The 21309-nt window shown below is 42.6% G+C and overlaps 1 protein-coding gene across 3 annotated transcripts in view; it reads right to left on the minus strand.

The window, feature by feature from the left end:
• Positions 1–21309, minus strand: part of sgce (sarcoglycan, epsilon) — an 86067-nt gene that overhangs the window by 49379 nt on the left and 15379 nt on the right. For 2 of the 3 annotated variants that reach the window (XM_041185009.1, XM_041185011.1), the window contains one exon: positions 1929–2054. In XM_041185009.1, coding sequence (XP_041040943.1) covers positions 1929–2054 — 126 coding nt within the window. Of the gene's footprint in view, positions 1–1928; positions 2055–17318; positions 17422–21309 lie in introns of those variants that run through there. The other variant, XM_041185010.1, reaches the window with a different exon arrangement.

Here is a 21309-nt window from a genome sequence, read left to right on the forward strand (position 1 = left end):
GTCCACATATGTGCATCTTCTAGCAGGAACCAATGGTGATTTCTTCACTTCCCTTATCCAAAGAAACTAAGGCTACTGCAACACCCCAATAACTGCCCTAGCTGACATCCACAAACATAGCATACAAATTTTAGGTTAACTTGGGATCCTCCTGGCCTTTTAGTGCTACATTAATCAGCCCCGTCGGATTTTACTGAATATAATTCTAACGCCACACCAGAGTTTTCAGTTAATCTTACAATAAAAGGGATCTGAGTTATCTCATTCAACAAATCTTGTCTGTTCACCTGCCTGAAAGCACCAGGGATGGTCATGCATAAGTCTGATCTCTAATCTTCCCTCCACAATCTTTGTTCATTTCTCTCCTCAATGAGGTGTAAATCCAGAACTGGCCATACCAGAACTTCAACATACTTCTAGCCAGCTCCACAGCAGTGAGCTAACTTAAAGAATAGTCATTTGAAATAAATAAATGGAGTACAACATAGTATCCTTTTGCTCATTGATGAGCTCAAAACTGACATGGCTACAGTTCATCACCCACTGGCCAGGAAAATAGAGTGGAATTTTAGACGCTGATGATTTTTAAATGCAAACAGCAGCCAACAGTTGCAATAGTGGTTCGGACATTCAAGTTTTAAAAAAAACATTGTAGGGAAAATAAGTTTTAGATAGGTGCATCAGCGATGGTGGACTGGTATTGTCGCTGGACTAATAATCCAGAGACCCAGGGTAATGGGTCTGGGGGCCTGGGTTCAAATCCTGTCATGGCAGATGGTGCAATTTGAATTCAACTTTTTTTAAAATCTGGAATTAAAAACCATTACCAATTGTTGTAAAAATCCATCTGGTTTACTAATATCCTTTAGGGCAGGAAATCTGCCATCCTTACCTGGTCTGGCCTACGTGTGACTCCAGGCCCAAAGCAGTGATTGACTCTTAACTTCCTCCTGAACAAAGGTAATTAGGAATGGGCAATAAATGCTGACCTAGCCAGCGACATCCACATCCCATGAATTAATAAAAAAAATTTCAAATAATTATAAATGAAAGCAAGAATGGAAAAGAGCTTGTACTGAAAACAGCAGCAGCACCACCTAATGGTGGTTGGAGTAAGTAAGGATAAGTAGGCTCATCTAAATAAGCAGTAAATAGTCTAATTAATGTTTAAGTGTAATGCAGGCTTGACAAAATCATGACGTGGAAACATGTAACATCAGTGCCAAGGATGTTAATTCACCATAGATTTTCCTAAAATAAGAAACATCGGATTTAGGATCAGGAGTAGACCATTTCAGCCCTTAGAGCCTGCTCCACCATTCAATAAGATTATGGCTGATTTGATAGTGGCCTCAACTCCATTTTCCTATCTTCCCACTGCCCCCCATAACCTTCAACACCCTTGTCTATCAAAAATCTATCTAGCTCAGCCATGAATAAATAAAATAAGTGGTCATGAAGCTTCAAAATAGCTTACACCTCGTTTTTAAAATATATTTCCATCATCTTTAGATCTTCTTGGGCATGCACGTTTTCCTGACTTTATATTGCCAATTTTTACAATTCCTGTTTGAGCAGAAAAAAGTCGTGTACAATGGATAAACATTCTGATCTGAATGGATCCTTGAAAAAAAGGAATACCTAAAGGGAAAATAAGGTGGGGGGTGACACAATTTTAGGTCTGCAATCTAACCCCAAGGTTAGCATCGGCAAAACCTTGATACTCTGCACAATTAAAACTGATTTTTGTACCCCTACTGGAAATATTCTCCAGCAAAGAACTTACAAAACTAACTTGCAACACTGGAAGAAAAGTATGCTCTGCATCAACAATGTGTCAATCAAACAAGACCAACATTAAAAGAGGGTTTAAATAAGCCCACTATAAGCACAGGGTAACTGAACTGGATTAGCAGGGTGTCACCTACCAAGTTTCATTGAGTAGGGAGGAAATTCTCCTTTAAAGTACTCTCTCTCCAAAACATGGACAAAAAGGACTCCAGAAGATGGATAAACATTCCGATCCGAATGGACTCGTGAAAAAATGGAATACACTAAAAAGAAAATGGGGCAGACAATAAATTAAAAACAAGAGCTAAGATTCAAGTTATATAATCGTACAGGGTTTTCGAACAGATTATGCTGATCAAATACCAAGCTGCATTACATAATGAATATAGAGCTACTCCACATATTTGTCTGTTTACTGTGTTAAGTACTTAATCACCAAAGGAACTTAACTGAAATAACAAAGTGACATATTAAAACAGTACTTTAATTATACAGGTATCAATTTTAACCTCATGATTTATTATTTAAAATAAGGAAATAAAATCAAAATAGAATTAAACATTATTCCATCAATAAATGTCTAAAGGACACTGGTTTACATCAATTTTTTGCGAACGCAGCCTTAAGTGGAGCAAATCTTTGGTAATTTTATGGGTCACTTTTTTCTATTCTTAAGAATTTGCTTCTTTCAGTTTACAGAAGTACCATCCTATCACCATCCTGACTTGGAAATATATCGCTGTTCCTTCACTGTTGCTGGGTCAAAATCCTGGAACTCCCTTCCTCACAGCACTGTGAGTGTAACTACACCACATGGACTGTGGTGGTTCAAGGCGGCAGCTCACCATCACCTTCTCAACTAGGGTTAGGCAATAAATGCTGGCCCAGCCAGTGAAGCCCACATCCCATGAATGAATTAAATAAAACGACAAAAGCGTATATTTCTTTCTCTGCAATGCTTGGAAGACATATTGGATTAAGACATTATTCTTTTCACCTCTGGGACTTGGAAAGAGTTGCCTAGAAAGATGTGTTGATAGCCATTGAGTTCTAAGTGAACTAAATTTATATAGTGTTAAAGTCCCAGCTAAAACATGTTTAAAATTTAGCACAACCCATACTATGTCCACCTGGGAACACTTCTAATACTGCATTAGAGCCTGACCCAACACTGGAAAGCCAAAGGAGATTTCCGAGTTGGATGTTTCTGGCTAACAGAGGGGTTGTATGATTCAGGGTTATAGGGTAATCTAAAGGGAGTTCCAAGTTTGGGGATTAGGCACATTATTGGATAATGCAGAAGAAACCATTATTTGAGGTTGATGTTTAGGCAATTTGGCAAGGAATCTGAAAGGACATTTATGGAGCTGGAGTTTATCCATGGTTAAGAGTAAAGTGGTGGGTGTTCAGTAATTGCTAAAGTAAGCCAGACAATAAGAATGATGTATCTAAAATAGAAGATTGTTTCTTTCCTATACCTTATCGTTATGAGCAGGAAATGTTCAAATAGAAATGAGCAAAATAAAATTCATTGACTTTTCAATGATTGCTGATGAGTATATTTTGCTGGTGAATATATTTTACAATTAATCTAGTGTAGTTCAAGTAAATATAATGAAACAAATTAGGAATAAAAAGCTCCCAAATACTGTTCTGCGAAAACTAATTTAGCTATTTATAGCTCACTTCTAGACACAGTGGGCAGAATTTTACCAGTCCCCAGGAGGCAGGAAGGGAGCCGGGTGCCACTTAATCGACTGCCACCTGTAAAATTGAGGGGGAAGTCCTGCTGGCTAGCTGTGCAGCTTTATCAAACCATCCACCTGACTGGCAAAATTTAGCCCAGTATAGCAGTATGAAGTAAATACATATTTCAATTTCTGTAAACTATCATTTCCATTGTGAGTCATTTAATTTAACCACTCGAGATTTTAAAAATTAACATTACAGGACTATGCTGGTTTAGAAAGCAACAGGTACATATTCCAATGTTGCTCAGAGAAAAGAACTTTCTTCTTTCCCTTTTTGCTTTAGCCTAGAAATGGATGTGAACCAGTGGTATTTTCAGTTTAAAAGAGGTTCTGCAATTGATAAATTCCGTGACAAGTGTTGTGCATCACTCACTAATTCTGAGATTGTATTTTTAAAAAATAGATCTTTTCAGGCAGAATAATAGCATAGCATTCTGTAGGGATTCGCTTTATAACAAAGGTTCTGCCAACTCTGTTGTACATTTATGACTTTTGTCCTCTGGAACAAATTTATGAATTATCTTAATATTTGGTAGAGTAGATAAGCTTTTATTAAAATGGACTTGATCCATGATGTCAGTAAACAAATTTAAAATTCAACTCTTTTTAATATCGCATATTTATAACTACAAGAACAGAAATGCATTTTAAATCACAAAATATTGAACTGATATAACAAAATCTAACTGACTCTAAGAGATTACATAGAACAATTATCAACAATATTAGGTCAGGATTTTGAGGAAAACAAAATTATAAACACAACAGAAAGGACATTACTTTGTTGATTAATTGTTGGTTAATGCTCAGGTAAATTTGCTGCAACTGCAAAATATTACAATTAAACAGATACATTTGTACAGTTGGTTAAATTCTAGGAGCTGGGTGTAAACCATATTCTCGCTCGTGTGTCAAAAGCTTCCTCTGGCCTTTCATTCCGAAGGTCCTGTGTATCAACCCAGTTCCTATTGGAACAGAGCACAAAACTGCCTCTAATTTGGCAACCTCAGTCAGAGGTTGAAGTTTTGGAAATGGAAAATGTCTCTGATAAAGGAATGCTCTTTTAAAGTTAGAACAGTATTAGGACAGAGCAAACTGAGTTTTACTCTACCTCTCACATCCTATGCAATGACGTGGAAATATTTGAGGCTGACACTGAGTACGCACATTCATTCCCAGCATAAAGATCCTCACCTTGATGAGCATAAAAATCCGACAAAATCATTTTTAAGAATAATTTTACATTTGTTGAAACCTATCTAGCTTCTTCACATTTATTTGTAGCAAAAATAAACAGAAATATTACAGAAGAGAAAACTTGGGAGATTAATGAAGTCTTAAATATTTAAGCTGGCAACTGTGACCAAATGTTACAACAGTTGACTGCTGCTGGTAGAGTATACGTCCATAGGAAGTGCTAGACGAAAAAAGACCAAGGTCTATCTAGTTCACCTTTTACCATCCTGGAAGTTGCATGATACGATGATAATGGAATTACTGACTAACCATGGGAATCATTCTCTATTAATTGATCTACAACTAACCTAGCCATCAGGTGAGAAAATCCCCAGTGGAGAGCGTCCTACTCTCACATGTCTCAAATTTAGTCATATTCTGTATCCAAAAATATTCCCTTCTGAAAGAAATCTAATTTTACTTTGAATAAAATAATGCTGGGTTTTCTAGGCAGGAAGCAGAAGGTAGCCATAAATGGGTCTTTTTCTGGTTGGTGGGATGTAATGAGTGGTGTGCAACAGGGATCAGTGCTGGATCCTCACTTTTTTACAATTTATATAAATGACTTGGATGAAAGGATCGAATGCGTGGTTACTAAATTTGCTGATGATACAAAGATAGGCAGGAAAGTGAGCTGTGAAGAGGACATAAGGAGGCTACAAAGAGATATAGATCACGTAAGTAAGTGGGAAAAGACCTGGCAAGTGGAGTAATATGTGGGCAAATGCAAAATTGTCCATTCTGGCAGGAAGAATAAAAAGCATATTATTTAAATGGTGAGAGACTGCAGAGCTATGAGATGCAGAGGGATCTGGGTGTCCTGATGCATGAATCATAAAAGGTTAGTATGCAAGTACAGCAAGTAATTAGGAAAACTAATAGCATGTTATCGTTTATTACAAGGGGAATTGAATACAAAAGTAGGGAGGTTATGCTTCAGTTGTACAGGACCCTGGTGAGACCACATCTGAAATATTGTGTGCAGTATTGGTCTCCTTTTTTAAGGAAGGATGTAAATGCATTAGAAGCAGTTCAGAGAAGGTTTACTAAACTAATACCAGGAATGCGCAGGTTATCCAATCAGGGAAGGTTGGACAGGCTAAGTTTGTATCTGCTGGAGTTTAGAAGAGTAAGAGGTGACTTGATTGAAGCATAAAAGATCCTGAGGGATCTTGACAGGGTGGATGGGGAAAGGATGTTTCCTCTTGTGAGAGAATCTAGAACTAAGGGTCATGTTTAAAAATAAGGGGTCACCCATTTAAGACAGAGATGAGAAGAATTTTTTTTCTCTCAGAGGATAGTGAGTCTACAGAACTCTGCTTCCACTGCCTTTTGAATGTTTTCAAGGCAGAGGTACACAGGTTCTTGATAAACAAGGTGGGTGGGGGGGGGGGGGAGAAGGAGGAGGGGTGGAGGGTGAAAGGTTACCGGTGGGTAGGCAGGAAGTTACAGTAAGGTCAGCCATGATCGTATTGAATGGCGGTGCAGGCTTGAAGGGCCGAGTGGCCTACTCCCATTCATACTTTGTATGTTCATACGTCTGTTCTTTAAACTTACCACCGAATTGAATGGAAGTTTCCACAGTTTTGAATATGCTCTCTTTCAAGTGCAGGCCATGTCATCAGGTTCTACTATTCTGATGAAGGTGAAACAGTTCATCATGGCCTACATTATCCAGTCAGTCCCCTTTGAATTTTGAAAGTAGCAACTATAAAACCTCTTTTCCAGTGAGCAAATGCCTAACCTACCTCCTCATAATCCAATCCCTCCATCCCCTCAATCATTCTGGTTGCTCTCTACTGTATTCTTTCAATAGTTGCAATATCTATTTTGTACTCTGGCAACTGGAACTGTACACAGAATTCTCTGTGCAGTCGCATCAATAATTTATTAAGTGGCAGAATTACTTCACTACTTCAATTCAATAGTGAACCGTTAATACATCCCAACATATTGTTTGCATTACTCATTGCCACCAAGCATGTTTTGATGATTTCAATTTATTGCCAATCTTTCATTTTACATGTTCAATATTTTCCTTCCAGTTAAGAAATGGACCCTTCCTGGATTTCCCCAGGTAAAGCATCGGACATTTCTGTAAAATGCCATCTTCTACCTGTCAGCCCAATTCACATGTATATTCAAGTTCTCCCGTAACCTGTTCCGTACAGCAATGGAGTCTACCATCTTCCTTAGTTTTGTATCATCTGCGCATTTTAGCCATTATGCTGATGACTCTTTCTCCAGATTATTTGTGCATATAAACATGAAGGTTGCAAAACAGACCTCTGTGGGATTCCAATGGTAATATTCTCTCAAACTGAGGACGGTTCTTGTACCACGACCCTCTGGGTTCTATTGGTCAATCAATTACATATCCATTGTGAAATATTTCCACAATTCCAGCTTTCTTTTTTTCAGTGCGTCTTTCTGGAGGGACTGCATCAAAGGCCTTACTGAAATCCAAGTACACCACATCCACTATCTTATCCTGATCAAGCCCCACAAAGAAAACCAGTCAAGTTAGAATGAACTCAAATTAGTTTTCTTCAATGATTTTATTTCTATCCTTATGTTCCACAACCTGTAATTTCCAAGGCACTTCCGCTACATTCTTAAAATTAGAAACAACATCTCCAGTCCCGAGGTACCACTCTAGTATTCAGTGATTTCCAAAAGATTTGTGCCAGACTTCCTGTAATCTCTTCCCTTATTTCTTGAAGATCCTTGGTTCATCTAAGCTGTCCCAAAATTTTTTACCTTAAGGTTGCACAGCCATTCGGCAACCACGAAAGTAATAATAAAATTACCTCTGCAACACCCTCTAGTTCCCTTTCCAAAACAAAATGTTACCTGTCTCGTCCTTGGCAACCCATGTAGCAAAACAATTCATTTTATTGGGTAATTAAGTTTGAATTTTCAAAGCACCAAACACATTACTTTCACTCATTTCAACTATTTACATCAGAGAGGAAAGAGATAGTACCTTGGACTAGTTCCCTGCATCACATTCAAAGAAAGTCTTCAGAATACAATTAAAATCTACCCTATTAATTTATTGTTCTAAAATATATATTTGTGATGGCAACTCAAACATTTCTATAGTTTTATGGGCAACCAGAAAGAGTTTTGGAATTTTAGAATCAGCAATAGTAATGAGTTAGACTCCTAGGCGCTCTCAGAAACAGCCTAGCAAGTCATTCAGTTGTATTAAACCACCACAAAATCTACAAAAAGGAACTAAATCAGATGGATCGCCCAGCATCAACCTGGACACTGGAAACAACAACTGCAAACCCAACCCCATCAATGCTGCAAAGTCCTCTTTATGAACATCTGGAGCTTGTGCCAAAATTGGGAGCGCTGTCCCACATACTAGTCAAGCAATAGCCTGACATACTCATGGAATCATAGCTTACAGACAATGTTCCAAACACCACCATCATCATTCCTGGGTATGCCCTGTCCCACCAACAGGACAGACTCTCTAGGGGTGGCAACACAGTGGTACACAGTAAGCAGGGAGTTGTCCTGGATGTTCTTAACATCAACTCTGGACCCCAGGAAGTCTTATGGCATCAGGTCAAACATGGGAAAGGAAACCTCCTGCTGATTACCACATATCGCCCTCCCTCAGCTGATGAATCAGTCGTCCTCCATATTGAACACTAATTGGAGGAAGCAGTTAGGGTGGCAAGAACACAGAATGTACTCTGTGAGGGGACTTCAATGTCCATCACCAAGAGTGACTTGGCAGCACTACTGACCCAGCTGTTCAAATCCTAAAGGACATAGCTGTTAGGCAGGGTCTGCAGCAGGTGGCGTGGGAACCAGAGGAAAAAACTAATTGATTTCGTCCTCACCAATCTACTTGTCTCAGATGCGTCTGTTCATAACAATATTGGTAGGAGTGACCACCAAACAGTCCTGGTGGAGATGAAGTCCCGTCCTCACATTAAGAATACCCTCCATTGTGTTGCGTGGTATTACCACCGTGTAAATAGGATAGATTTCGAACAGATCTAGCAACTCAAACCTGGGCATCCATGAGGCACTGTGGGCCATCAGCAGCAGCAGAATTATACTCAACCACAATCTGTAAACTTATGACCTGGCATATCCCCCCATTCTGCCATTACCAACAAGCTAGGGGATGGCATACCAAGAACAGCACCAGGCATGCCTAAAAACAAGTCAACCTGGTGAAGCTACAACACAGTACAACTTGCATGCCAAACAGCAAAAGCAGCATGCAATGGACGGAGCTAAGCAATCCCACAGCCAACGAATCAAATCTGAGCTCTGCACTCCCATCACATCTAGTCATGAATGGTGGAGGACGATCAAACAACCGTGTAAATTACCACCGTGCATTTGCAACAATCTTCAGTCAGGACTGCCCAGTGCATGTTGTTGGCCTCCTCCTGAGGTCCCAAGCATCACAGATGACATTCTTCAGCCAATTCGATTCACTCCACGTGATGTCAAGAAACAGCTGAAGGAACTGGATACTGCAAAGGCTATGGGCCCTGACAACATTCTAGTAATAGTACTGAAGACTTCTGCTCCAGAACTTGCCACACCCCTAGCCAAGCTGTTCCAGTACAGATACAGCACAGGCATCTACCAGCAATGAAGAAAATTGCCCAGGTATGTCCAGTCCAGAAAAAGCAGGACAAATCCAACCAGACTAATTACTGCTCCGTCAGTCTACCTTCGATCTTCAGCAAAGTGATGAAGGAGTCACTGACATAGCTATCAAGCGCACTTACTCAGTGTTAAGCTGCTCACTGACACTAAGTTTGGGTTTCGCCAGGGCCATTCAGCTCCTGACCTTATTACAGCTTTGGTTCAAACATGGACAAGAGCTTAACTCAAGAGGTGAGGTGAAATTGACTGTTCTTGACATCAAGGCATCATTTGACTGAGTGTGGCATCAAGGAGCCCTAGCAAAACTGGAGTCAATAAGAACCAGGGAGAAAACTCTCTGCTGGTTGCAGTCATACCTGGCACTAAGGAAGATGATTGTGGTTGTTGGAGGTCAATCTTCTCAGTCCCAGGAAATCACTGCAGGAGTTCCTCAGGGTCACGTCCTAGGCCCAGCCACCTTCAGCTGTTCCATTAATGGCCTTCCCTCCACCATAAGGTTAGAAGTGGAGAAGTTTGCTGATAATTACACAATGTTCAGCACCATTTGCAACTCCTCCGATACTGTACCAGTCCATGCCCATAAGGGGCAAAACCTGGACAACTTTTTTATGACAAGTGGCAAGTAACATTCGTACCACACGAGTGCCAAGCAATGACCATCTCCAACAAGAGAGAATCTAACCATCATCCCTTGACTTGACTAGCCATATGAATACCGTGCTACAAGAGCAGGTCAGGCTGGGAATTCTGTGGAGAGTAACTCACCTCCTGGCATGAACAGACAAACGTACGAAATAATAGGTCACTTGGCTCCTCGAGCCTGCTCCACCATTCAATAAGATCATGGCTGATCTGCTTGTGTTTTGAGTTCTACATTCCATCTATCCCTGATAACCTTTGATTCCCTTGCCTAACAAGAATCTATCTACCTCTGCCTTAAAAATATTCAGTGACTCTGCTTCTACTTCTTTCTGAGACAGTGAGTTCCAAAGTCACAAAACCCTCAGAGAAAAGAATTTCTCCTCATCTCTGTCCTAGAAGGACGACTCCTAATTTTGAAAAAGTGCCCCCTAGTTCTGGACTCACCTACCAGAGGAAATAGCCTTTCCACATTGCCTTGTCAAAACCATTCAGGATCCTATATGCTTCAATCAAGTCACTCCTCACTCTTCTAAACTCCAGAGGAAACAAGCCCAGCCTGTCCAACCTATCCTCATAAGACAATCCACTCATTCTAGGTATCAATCTAGTAAACCTCCTCTGAACCACCTCCAGGACATTTACATCCTTCCTTAAATAACGATGCCAAAATTGCACACAGTATTCGAGATGCAGTCTCACCAATGCCCTGTATAACTAAAGCATGGCATCCTTACTTTTAAATTCAATTCCTCTCATGACAAAGAATAGCATTCCATTAGCCTTCCTCATTACATGCTGGGCCTGCATACTAACTTTTTGTGACTCATGCACTAGGACACCTAAATCCCTCTGTACCTTGGAATTCTGCAGTCGTTCTCCGTTTAACTAATACTCTGCTTTTTTTATTCTTCCTGCCAAAGTGAACAACTTCGCATTTTTCCACATTATACTCCACCTGCCAGATTTTTGCCCACTCACTCAACTTATCTATATCCGTCTACTAACTCCTTACGTCTTCTTTACAACATATTTTCCTACCTTTGTGTCATCTGCAAATTTAGCTTCCATGCCTTAGCTCCCCTCATCTAAGTCACTGATGTAAATTGTAAAAAGTCGAAGCGCTAGCATAGACCCCAGCTGGATCCCGCTAGTCACATCCTGCCAATCAGGCAAGGAAACATTTCTGCATACACTGCTTTCTGCCAGCCAGCCAATCCTCTATCCATGCTAATATGTTAGCCCTACACTATGAGCTTTTATTTTCCACAATAACTTTTGAAGTGGCAGCTTATCAAATGCCTTCAGAAATCCAAGTGCATTATGTCCAAAGGCTCCTCTTTATTCACAGCATATGTTACTCCTTCAAAAAACTCTAATAAATTGGTTAAACATGATTTCCCTTTCACAAAACTACATGCCAACTCTTCCCGATTACCTTGAACTTTTCTAAGTGCCCAGCTATAAGCTCTTTACCGATCGACTCTAACACCTTCCTCACAACAGACGTCAAGTTAACTGGCCTATGGTTTCTTGTTTTCTGCCTCCCTCCCTTCTTGAATAAAGGGGTTATATTTGCTACTTTCCAGTCTGATGGAGCCTTTCCGGAATCTAGGGAATTTTGGAAAATTAACACCAATGCGTCCACTACCTCCATTAGCCACTTCTTTTAAGACCCTAGAATGAAGTCTATTAGGACCCAAAGACTTGTCAGCCTGCAGTTCCATCAGTTTGCTCAGTATTGCTTCCCTAGTGATTGTAATTTCGCCAAGTTCGTCTCTCCCCTCCGCCTCCCAATTTACAGCTATTACTGGAATGTTTTTTGTATCCTCTATAGTGAAGACAGAAGCAAAATATTTGTTCATTTCATCCACCATTTCCATATTATCTATTATTAACTCCCCATTGTCACTTCTAGAACACCAACACTCGCTTTTCCTACACTTTTCTACATGTATTTAAACAAGAAGCTCTTGCTATCTATTTTTACATTTCTAGCTAGCTTCCTCTCATACTCTCATTTCTTTCTCCTGATTAACCTTTTAGTCATTCTCTGCTGTTTTTTATATTATGACCAATCATCTGATCTGCCTCTCATCTTTGCGCAGTTATAAGCTTTTTCCCTAAGTTTGATGCTTTCCTTAACTTCTTTAGTTAACCACAGATGGTGGGTTCTCACCTTAGAATTTTTCTTCATAGTAGGAATATACTTCTTGTGTATTCTGAAAAGTCCCCTTAAATGTCTGCCACTGTTTCGCTATTGATCTATCTCCTAGCCTAGTATCCCAGTTAACTTCAGCTAGCTCAGCTTTCATGCCCACAGTTTCCCTTATTTAAGTTTGAAATACTAGTCTCAGACCCACTCTTCTACCTTTCAAACTGAATGAAAAATTCAATCATATTGTGGTCGCTGCTACCTAGGGGTGCATTCACTCAGGGTATTAAGTAATCGTGTCACATTACATAATACCAAGTCTAACATAACCTGCTCTCTCATTGGTTCAACATGCTGCTCAAATAAATTATCTCAAAAGCATTCTATGAACTCTTCATCCTGGCTACTACTGCCAATCTGATTTATCCAGTTTATATGTAGATTAAAGTCACCCATGATTATTGCCATCCCTTTGTCACAAGCACCCAATATTTCTTCTTGTATACTTATTCCTACATTGTGGTTACTGTTAGGAGGCCTGTAGACTACTCCCACCAGTGACTTTTTTCCCCCACTATTCCTCATCTCCACCCAAACCTATTCTACATCCTGATCTCCTGAACCAAGGTAATCTCTAACCATTGCACAAATGCCATCCTTGATTAACAATGCTACCCCTCCACCTTTACCTAGCTTCTTATTCTTATTGAAGGTCATATACCCCTCAATATTCAGGCCCCAATCTTTGTCAACCTGCAGACACGTCTCCATAATGGCTATCAGATCATATTTATTTACTTCAATGTGCACTATCAATCATTTACTTTTTATGAACTCTATACGCATTCAGATACAGAGCCTTTAGTTTTGTCCTTTTGCTATCTTTGTGACATCTAGTCTTAATTCTTGGTGCATTCTTAGGTTTTTTTCTCTCTGTCACTTCCTGCCATTCTTTGACCCTCATTTCCCATTTTACTGTTCTCCTCTCTTAGCTTGTCTCTACTCTTTGATATACCACATCTTTCCAGATTTGTTCCCTTGCCTCCACTATTTAGTTTAAAACCCTCTCTACTTCCCTAGTTATGCAGTTCACAAGAACACTGGTCCTAGCACAGTTCAGGTATAGACCATAGGAACACTACAGCCCCCACTTTCCCCAGTACTGGTGCCAGTGCCCCAGAAACCGGAACTCAATTCTCCTACATCAGTCTGTCTGCCTACCATCTACAAAGCACAAGTCAGGAGTGTGATGGAATACCCTCCACTTGCCTGGATGAGAGCAGCTCCAACAACACACAAGAAGCTCAACACCATCCAAATCAAGGCAGCCTGCTTAATTGGCACCCCATCCACTACTTTCACCATTCAATCCTTTGATGCACAGTGGCAGCAGTGTGTACCATCTACAAGATGCACTGCAGCAACTCACCTAGGCTCCTTCGACAACAACTTCCAAACCATCAACCTCTACCCCCTACTACATAGAAAGCCCAACAAGGAAGGGGGCGGTTCTGGACCTAATATTCAGAATGAATCTGGGCACGTGGAAGGCATATCAGCAGGGGAGCATTTTGGAGTTAGTGACCATAACTCAGTTAGATTTAGATAGTTAGGAAAAGGATAAGGTTGGGCCAGGAATAAAAGTTCTAAACTGGGGAAAGGCTAATTTTACTAAGATGAGATGCAATTTGGCACAAGTGGACCGGGAGCAGTTACTTGCAGATAAAATTGTGTCAGAGCAGTGGGAGGCATACAAGGAAGAAATGGCAAGAGTACAGGGCAAATATGTTCCTGCAAAGACAAAGGGGGGGAACCAAGTCTGGATAACCTTGGGTGCCAAGGGGCATAAAGATTAGGATTAAAAAAAAAATTTATGGCAGATATATAAAAAGTGCAGGGGGAACTTAAGAAGGAAATTAGGAAAGCTAAGAGAGTGCATGAGAAAGCATTGGTAGGTAGAATAAAGGAAAACCCAAAGGGTTTTTTTTAAGTATATAAAGAGCAAGAGAATAACTAGGGAAAGAGTAGGGCCAATTAGGGACCATAGAGGTAATGTGTGTGTGGACCCGGAAGACATGGGTGCAGTCCTCAATGAATACTTTGCATCAGTCTTCACAATGGAAAAGGATGGTGTAGATATAGACATCAGGGTGGAGGACTGTGAAATATTAGAGGAAACTAACATAGAGAGAGAGGAGGTACTAGTGGGTTTAGCGGCCTTAAAAGTGGATAGATCCGCAGGCCCAGATGAGATGTATCCAAGGCTGTTAGGGGAAGCAAGGAAAGAGATATCAGGGGTCCTGGCAGTAATTTTCAAATCTTCTCTGGCCACAGGTGAGGTACCAGGGGACTGGAGGACTGCTAACATTGTCCCGTTATTAAGAAAGGGAGGAAGGGATAGACCAGGAAATTACAGCCAGTCAGTCTAATCTCAGTGGTGGGGAAGTTACTAGAAAGAATTCTGAGGAACATAATGTTTCTGCACTTGGAGAGACACAGATTAATCAATGATAGTCAGCATGGATTTGTTAAGGGAAGGTCATGTTTGACAAATTTGATCGAATTTTTTGAGGAGGTAACCAGGAGTGTTGATGAGGGCAATGTATTTGATGTGGCCTACATGGACTCTAGCAAGGCTTTTGATAAGGCCCCCCATGGCAGACTTGTCAAGAAGGTAAGAGCCCATGGGATCCAAGACAAAGTGGCACGTTAGATCCAAAATTGGCTGAGAGGCAGAAAGCAGAGGGTGATAGTAGAGGGATGTTTCTGTGACTGGAAGTCTCTTTCCAGTGGGGTTCCACAGGGCTCGGTGCTGGGGCCCTTGCTGTTTGTGGTGTACATAAATGATTTGGACTTAAATGTAAAGGGTATGATCAAGAAGTTCGTGGATGATATGAAAATTGGTAGGGTAGTAAATAGTGAGGAGGATAGCCATAAACTGCAGGAGGATATCAATGGACTGGTCAGGTGGGCAGAGTAGTGGCAAATGGAATTCAACCCAAAAAAGTTAAGGTAATGCCCTTGGGGTGGACTAACATGGCAAGGGATTACACTATGAATGGTAGGACCCTGGAAACTACTGAAGATCAGAGGGACCTTGGTGTGCATATCCATAAATCCTTGAAGGTAGAAGGGCAGGTAGATAAGGTGGTTAAGAAGGATTATGGGATACTCACCTTTATTAACCAAGGAATAGAATACAAGAGCAGGGAGGTCATGCTGGAAGTGTATAAAAATGCTAGTTAGGCTGCAACTGGAGTACTGCATGCAGTTCTGGTCACCATATTATAGGAAGGATGTGATTGCACTGGAGAGGGTGCAGAGCAGATTTACCAGGATGCTGCCTGGGTTGGAGGGTTTGAGCTATGAGGAAAGATTGGATAGGCTGGGGTTGTTTTTCTTGGAGCAATGAAGATTGAAAAGGGACCTGATTGAGGTGTATAAGATAATGAGGGGCATAGGTAAGGTGGATAGGAAGGCACTTTTTCCATTAGTAGAGGGGCCAATAACCAGGAGGCATAGATTTAAGGTAAGAGGTAGAAGGCTAATGGGGGAGTTGAGAAATTTTTTTACCCAGAGGGTGGTGGGAGTCTGGAACTCACTACCTAAAAGGGTGGCTGAGACAGAAACTCTCATAACATTTAAGAAGTAATTAGATATTCACTTGCGTTGCTATAGCCTCCAGGGCTATGAGTCAAGTGCTGGAAAATGAGATTAGTGCAATCAGATCTTTGTTGACCGATGCAGAAACGATGGGCCAAACGGCCTCCTATGCTGTAGATGTCTATGAGTCTATGAGACAAAGGCAGCAGATACATGGGAACACAACCATCTGCAAGTTACCCCCCAAGTCACACACCATCCTGACTTGGAAATATATCGCTGTTCCTTCACTGTCACTGGATCAAAATCCTGGAACTACCCCACAAACAGCACCGTGGGTGAACCTATGTTATGACCCAGCAGTTGGTAAAGTTGAGTTATTTAAAAACCCCAGCGGGAAACTTCAAACAACTGTCATAACCTGTGTCCTTAAGTGGTGTGTTTGAGATGCAACTCTAAATTCAGGAACAGACCACCAGTTCTCGAGAAGTTTTATATTAAGCTAAATGAAACATTTTATTAAGTTATTACACATTAAAACACATATATATAGCTACAAATTACTACTATCATAACATTTGAACAAATCCCTAAATTAATCTCCATTAAGGCAACAGCAACCTATAGACTTAACCAAACACGAGGCAAAGCATTTTCACCGTATGAATTCAAAATGAGGTTCCTCTCACTTTGCTTCCTGTGGAGACAGTTGTAAGCTTACAGTTACATTGATCTTACATTGCCTCTGCCCTGCACCCATGAAAACGGCTATTGGTTAAATCCAGCACAGCTCATTGAATGTAAATTTTCATTGTTTCACCAGCCTCTTTGAATTCCACCTCTTTTAACAATAAAATGCCACTCATAGTACTAATTGTATTAGTAATATAAACTTTGCTTGGTCTCTGCTAGGTAGGTGCCAGGTTTCACCCCACTTCTTGAATGCTCTATTCTACAAAATGCAAATACGCTTCTACTTCTACTTCAAAGCATTCAGACTTTAATCCAATGAAGACACACCCACAGACTAAACCTCTATTTTTAAAAGAAAAATATTTTCCAAAAATATATACGTTAATAGCTTCATGACAACCTACATCACATGGACTGCAGCGGTTCAAGAAGGTAGCTCACCATCACCTTAAGGGCAATTAGGGATGGGCAATAAATGCTGGCCTAGCCAGCGATGCCCACATCCACTGAAAAGAATTTTAAACATCTTATCCAATCTCTACAGAACAAGAGTCAGCAAAAAGAATAGAGCATTAAACAATAATCTGTACAGCGCTCTGGTCAAGCCTCAACTTGAGTAATATTTCCAATTTTGATCAATGATGCCACAACACTAGGGGGAGCACGTCCCACACATATGCAGATACAGTCAATGACACATACTGCAGCAAGAATCAATCTCACAGTAGCACAGAAGGTCACAACAGTATTGAACATTAATGCTATAAGCCCATTCCAGGCATCAAGATCAGCCAACTCACTGTGCATACTTGCATCAGACAAGTCACAACAGCCAGATATTGGGCTTGAACTGTCACGGAGCGGCAGGCAGATCATGTTGCCACTCCGCTCCTACTTTTCTACCCTGGAATTTTTCCGATCCTTTCTCTCCCAACCTTCCGACTCAAGCTGGGCGAGAACTATGCAGAACAGAGCGCTCCTGGGACCTTCTGTCGAGGGCTTCTGAGTTGGGTGCAAGGAGGCCACACCTTTTTTACAGCACCGGCTGCCGTCAATCAGGCTGGTTTAAAGGTCAGCTTCTGGCAAGCCAGAGAGAAGGTAGATTTGTCAGGCAAGTGATTAGAATTTGGGGATTAGGCTATTGGGAAGGGGCAGGAGGGGCGGGAGTGTGTGTGTGTGTGTGTGTGTGTGTGTTTGGTGGGGGGGGGGGGGGGGGGGTCAGGTTGTATCAGGCCTGGCGGGGGGAGGGGGAGTTGAGCGGTGTGGTGGGGGGAGGGGGGGGGGGGGGCGTCGGTGCGTGTCTGTACAATTGTTACCCAGAAATTCAAAGTGGTTTTAATTCATCTAACTTTTTCTAGGTAACTACTGATGTAAGACAGTCAGGACCATCCAAAATTTGTGATATAAGTTGCATTTTCAGATGGCTCCCAGTTCAGGGCAATTGCACAATGGGAGTTTGCACTTCACAGGCAACTGCCATGCAAACCTTACTTGGGGATTTCCAGTAGCAGACGTTCCCCAGCACATCTTTGGGGTACCCCCCCAGTTACACTGCCCTGGAGCTTGGAAGGTACAACTCATTTTAAAATTAATCCTTTTAAATCAATACATAGTCTTTTTAAAATCAAAACAAATTGCAGATTCTCACCTAACTTAAATCAGTGCATATTTCTTACTGAAAATAACGGAATTTCTCTTTTTATAAGATAAGACTTCAAGTTTTCAAGCTTAAAGAGGGAACAGACAAAGTCTGCCAAATTGTTTACTAGTACAGAGGTCAAATATCAGATGCTACAAATTAAAACTTAAGTTTGGAGTAGGTCAGGAGGTGGGAGATTATTTGCATAATAAATATCAAAAAGAGCCAACTTGCTACGTCTAATAGATTTTTCCTAACCATAGACCGCTGGCCGCCTCAGTGCGGGCCAAGTGCACATGCACAACTGTTCTTGGCGCCTGGCCAGTTGACGTCAGGGTTTACAGTGTTTGAGGATCAATAGGACACAAGAGAATCATACAAGCGCTGGTGGTGCAGGGTGTTCCCTATCACTCCCAAAACTTTGTTTGAACCGTTCTGATTTGGCTTCTGTCCCCACCAAAATTTTGAATGATATCCTGACACTTTAATCATTCTGTTTTATCCCTCCTTGTTTTTCCACACCAATCAGCCCTAGTGATGACCTGGTGAAGCCCTAGTAAGACCACTAGAGAAATTCAATCATAATTCCTCCGCCAGATCCTCCAGATTCAATTGGAGGATGGTCGAACAAACGCTCGTGTCCCTCTTGAAGCCAGCTCCACAAGCATTTAGACAAACCTCCTGAAAAATCAACTTCAATGGACTGGACACTGTCCAGATAGCTGAAAGTCATTTCCCCCACCAGGTCCTGTTTTCTCAACTCTCAAATGGCTAACATTCCAGGGGAGGACAAAGAAAACAGTTCAAAGATAGTCTGAAGCTCACCTTGAAATGCAGCAACATTGATCTGAATGACTGGGAGGAACTTGCTAGAAATGTTCAGGATGGCGACAATTTGTCCATCAAGCTGCATCATGCATGGGTCATGCTTCCCAATGTCTTCATGATAAGACAGAGTAAGAAAGGAAAGGAAGCAAATCCTGCACTCCAGATTCCACTACCTCATGGGATGTCCTGACCCATGTGCCCAAAGATCTGCGGGTTGAGAATCGGCTGGTTCAGCCACACGAAGAGCCATGGCAGAAGCTCGCAACCGAGTGAATGTCATCCTCAAATCAAGAGACAGCCAATGACGTCGACACCTATCTGTGTTCTGCTTTATGATTGATAACAGTATCCACCCCCAATGCCTCTGCTCCATTGTTCAACTCTGCAGTACTGCTCTTGCATGGTTCCATTTCTAATATATCCAAACATAGCGAGAGCATATCCAGCAGTCATTTCTCTTTCATTCGTAAACTGTCATTTCTGGTGTCCCCCGAAGAAGCCACCTTCAGCCCCCTCTTCCCCTTGATTTATATGCTAACTTTTGGCAGTATCATTCACAACTATGGATTACCTTCTACGTGTACGCTGATGACATAGAGCTTCACCACTCCACCATTTCGCTTGACTGCTTTCACACCATAGGTCTGCAGCCCAGTCCTCATTTCCAAAAGGCAACAAACACTGAAAGGCTTTGGAAGTTCCAGGAGCCGAGTTACACCCGAACCTGAAACTTCCATTAGCCAGAAATGGCTCAGTGGGAGCCCTCGCTGATGGCATTTCCAGGCCCCTGTAAACTTGGATTGTTTGCTCAGTACTCACATAGATTAGAACCTGATTTATTAGCAAGTACAGCCCTTTAAATTAGGATGAGTGTCAAAGGACTCCAGCACCACCAACACTGCCCAGCCTCTCGCCCACACCCGCCTCAACACTGCTCACCACCACCCTCACCCCCTTCCCCCGGCATTGCTCAGCCTCTCCCCGCCCCCGTACAGCACTGATCAGCCTCTTCCCCCTACCCCACCCACCCCGGCACTGCTCAGCCTCTCGCCCACACCCGCCCACACCCGCCCCCAACACCACCGGTACTGCTCACCAGCCCCCCACGTCCCCCAGCCCAGGCACCGCTCAGCCTCTCCCCCGTCCCCGCCCAGCACTGATCAGCCTCTTCCCCCTACCCCACCCACCCCAGCACTGCTCAGCCTCTCGCCCACACCCGCCCACACCCGCCCCCAACACTGCTCACCACCACACCCCCACACCCCCACCCCAGGCACTGCATAGCCTCCTCTCCCCGCACCCCCCCCCCCCCATCAACCAGCACTGCTCAGCCTCTCCCCCAACCCCACTCCCCCGGCACTGCTCAGCCTCTCCCCCAAACCCACTCCCCCGGCACTGCTCAGCCTCTCCCCCAACCCCACTCCCCCGGCACTGCTCAACCTCTCCCCCAAACCCACTCCCTCCAGAGTGCTCAGCCTCCTCTCCCTGCACCCTCCCCACCCCTGCACTGCTCAGCCTTCGCCACCACCATCCCCCCACCCCCAATCCCCTGGCACTGCTCAGCCTCCTCTCCCTGCACCCTCCCCACCCCTGCACTGCTCAGCCTTCGCCACCCTCTCCCCACCCCCACCCCCCCATTCCCCCGGCATTGCTCAGCCTCTCTCCCACAACATATAGGGTGAGCACTGTTGGGTGTACAGTGGAGGGAGATGGGGGTGGCTAGCAGTGTTGTGGGTGCAGAAAAGGGAGGTGAGCACTGTCAGGGGTGCAGTAGAGGGTGAGCAGTGTTGGAAGTGCTGTCGTTGAAAGGGAGAATGAGAAAATCTTAAATTTGCAACAGTTAACAGGTACATTGAAAAACAGGTCACCGAACTGAAGTTAGACATCAAGGAGCACGTCTTCAGTTTGTGACGTGATACGGGGCATGGCATTGCTGAAATTGCGCCTTGCCACTAGGCTTCCCAACTTTGCTTGCTGATGGATCCACACTGCAGTCGGGTTAGGAAGGTCCTAAGACTTCAGTGTTAAGAAGGTAAGACCTCAGTCTTGAGAATTCGGTCAGCAGCATACGCTCCTGCTCCACCGCTGCCTAGAAGATTCGGGCCCACACGACTGACATCAAATTCTGGATGAGTCACAATTTCCTACAGGGCACGATCAGGATGAGCAGATCCATTGTTGGTCTTAATCACAAAATGTACTCCCTTGCCACTGGTTCCAATCCCCTCACCAGCCAAGCTAACAGGCTGAACTGAACCATTCGTAATCTTGGAATTTGTGCTATCTTGAGATGTGATTCGAACCAAACATACTATTCATCAATA

This window comes from Carcharodon carcharias, chromosome 3, assembly GCF_017639515.1.
Source record: "Carcharodon carcharias isolate sCarCar2 chromosome 3, sCarCar2.pri, whole genome shotgun sequence".
Classification (NCBI taxonomy): Eukaryota; Metazoa; Chordata; class Chondrichthyes; order Lamniformes; family Lamnidae; genus Carcharodon; species Carcharodon carcharias.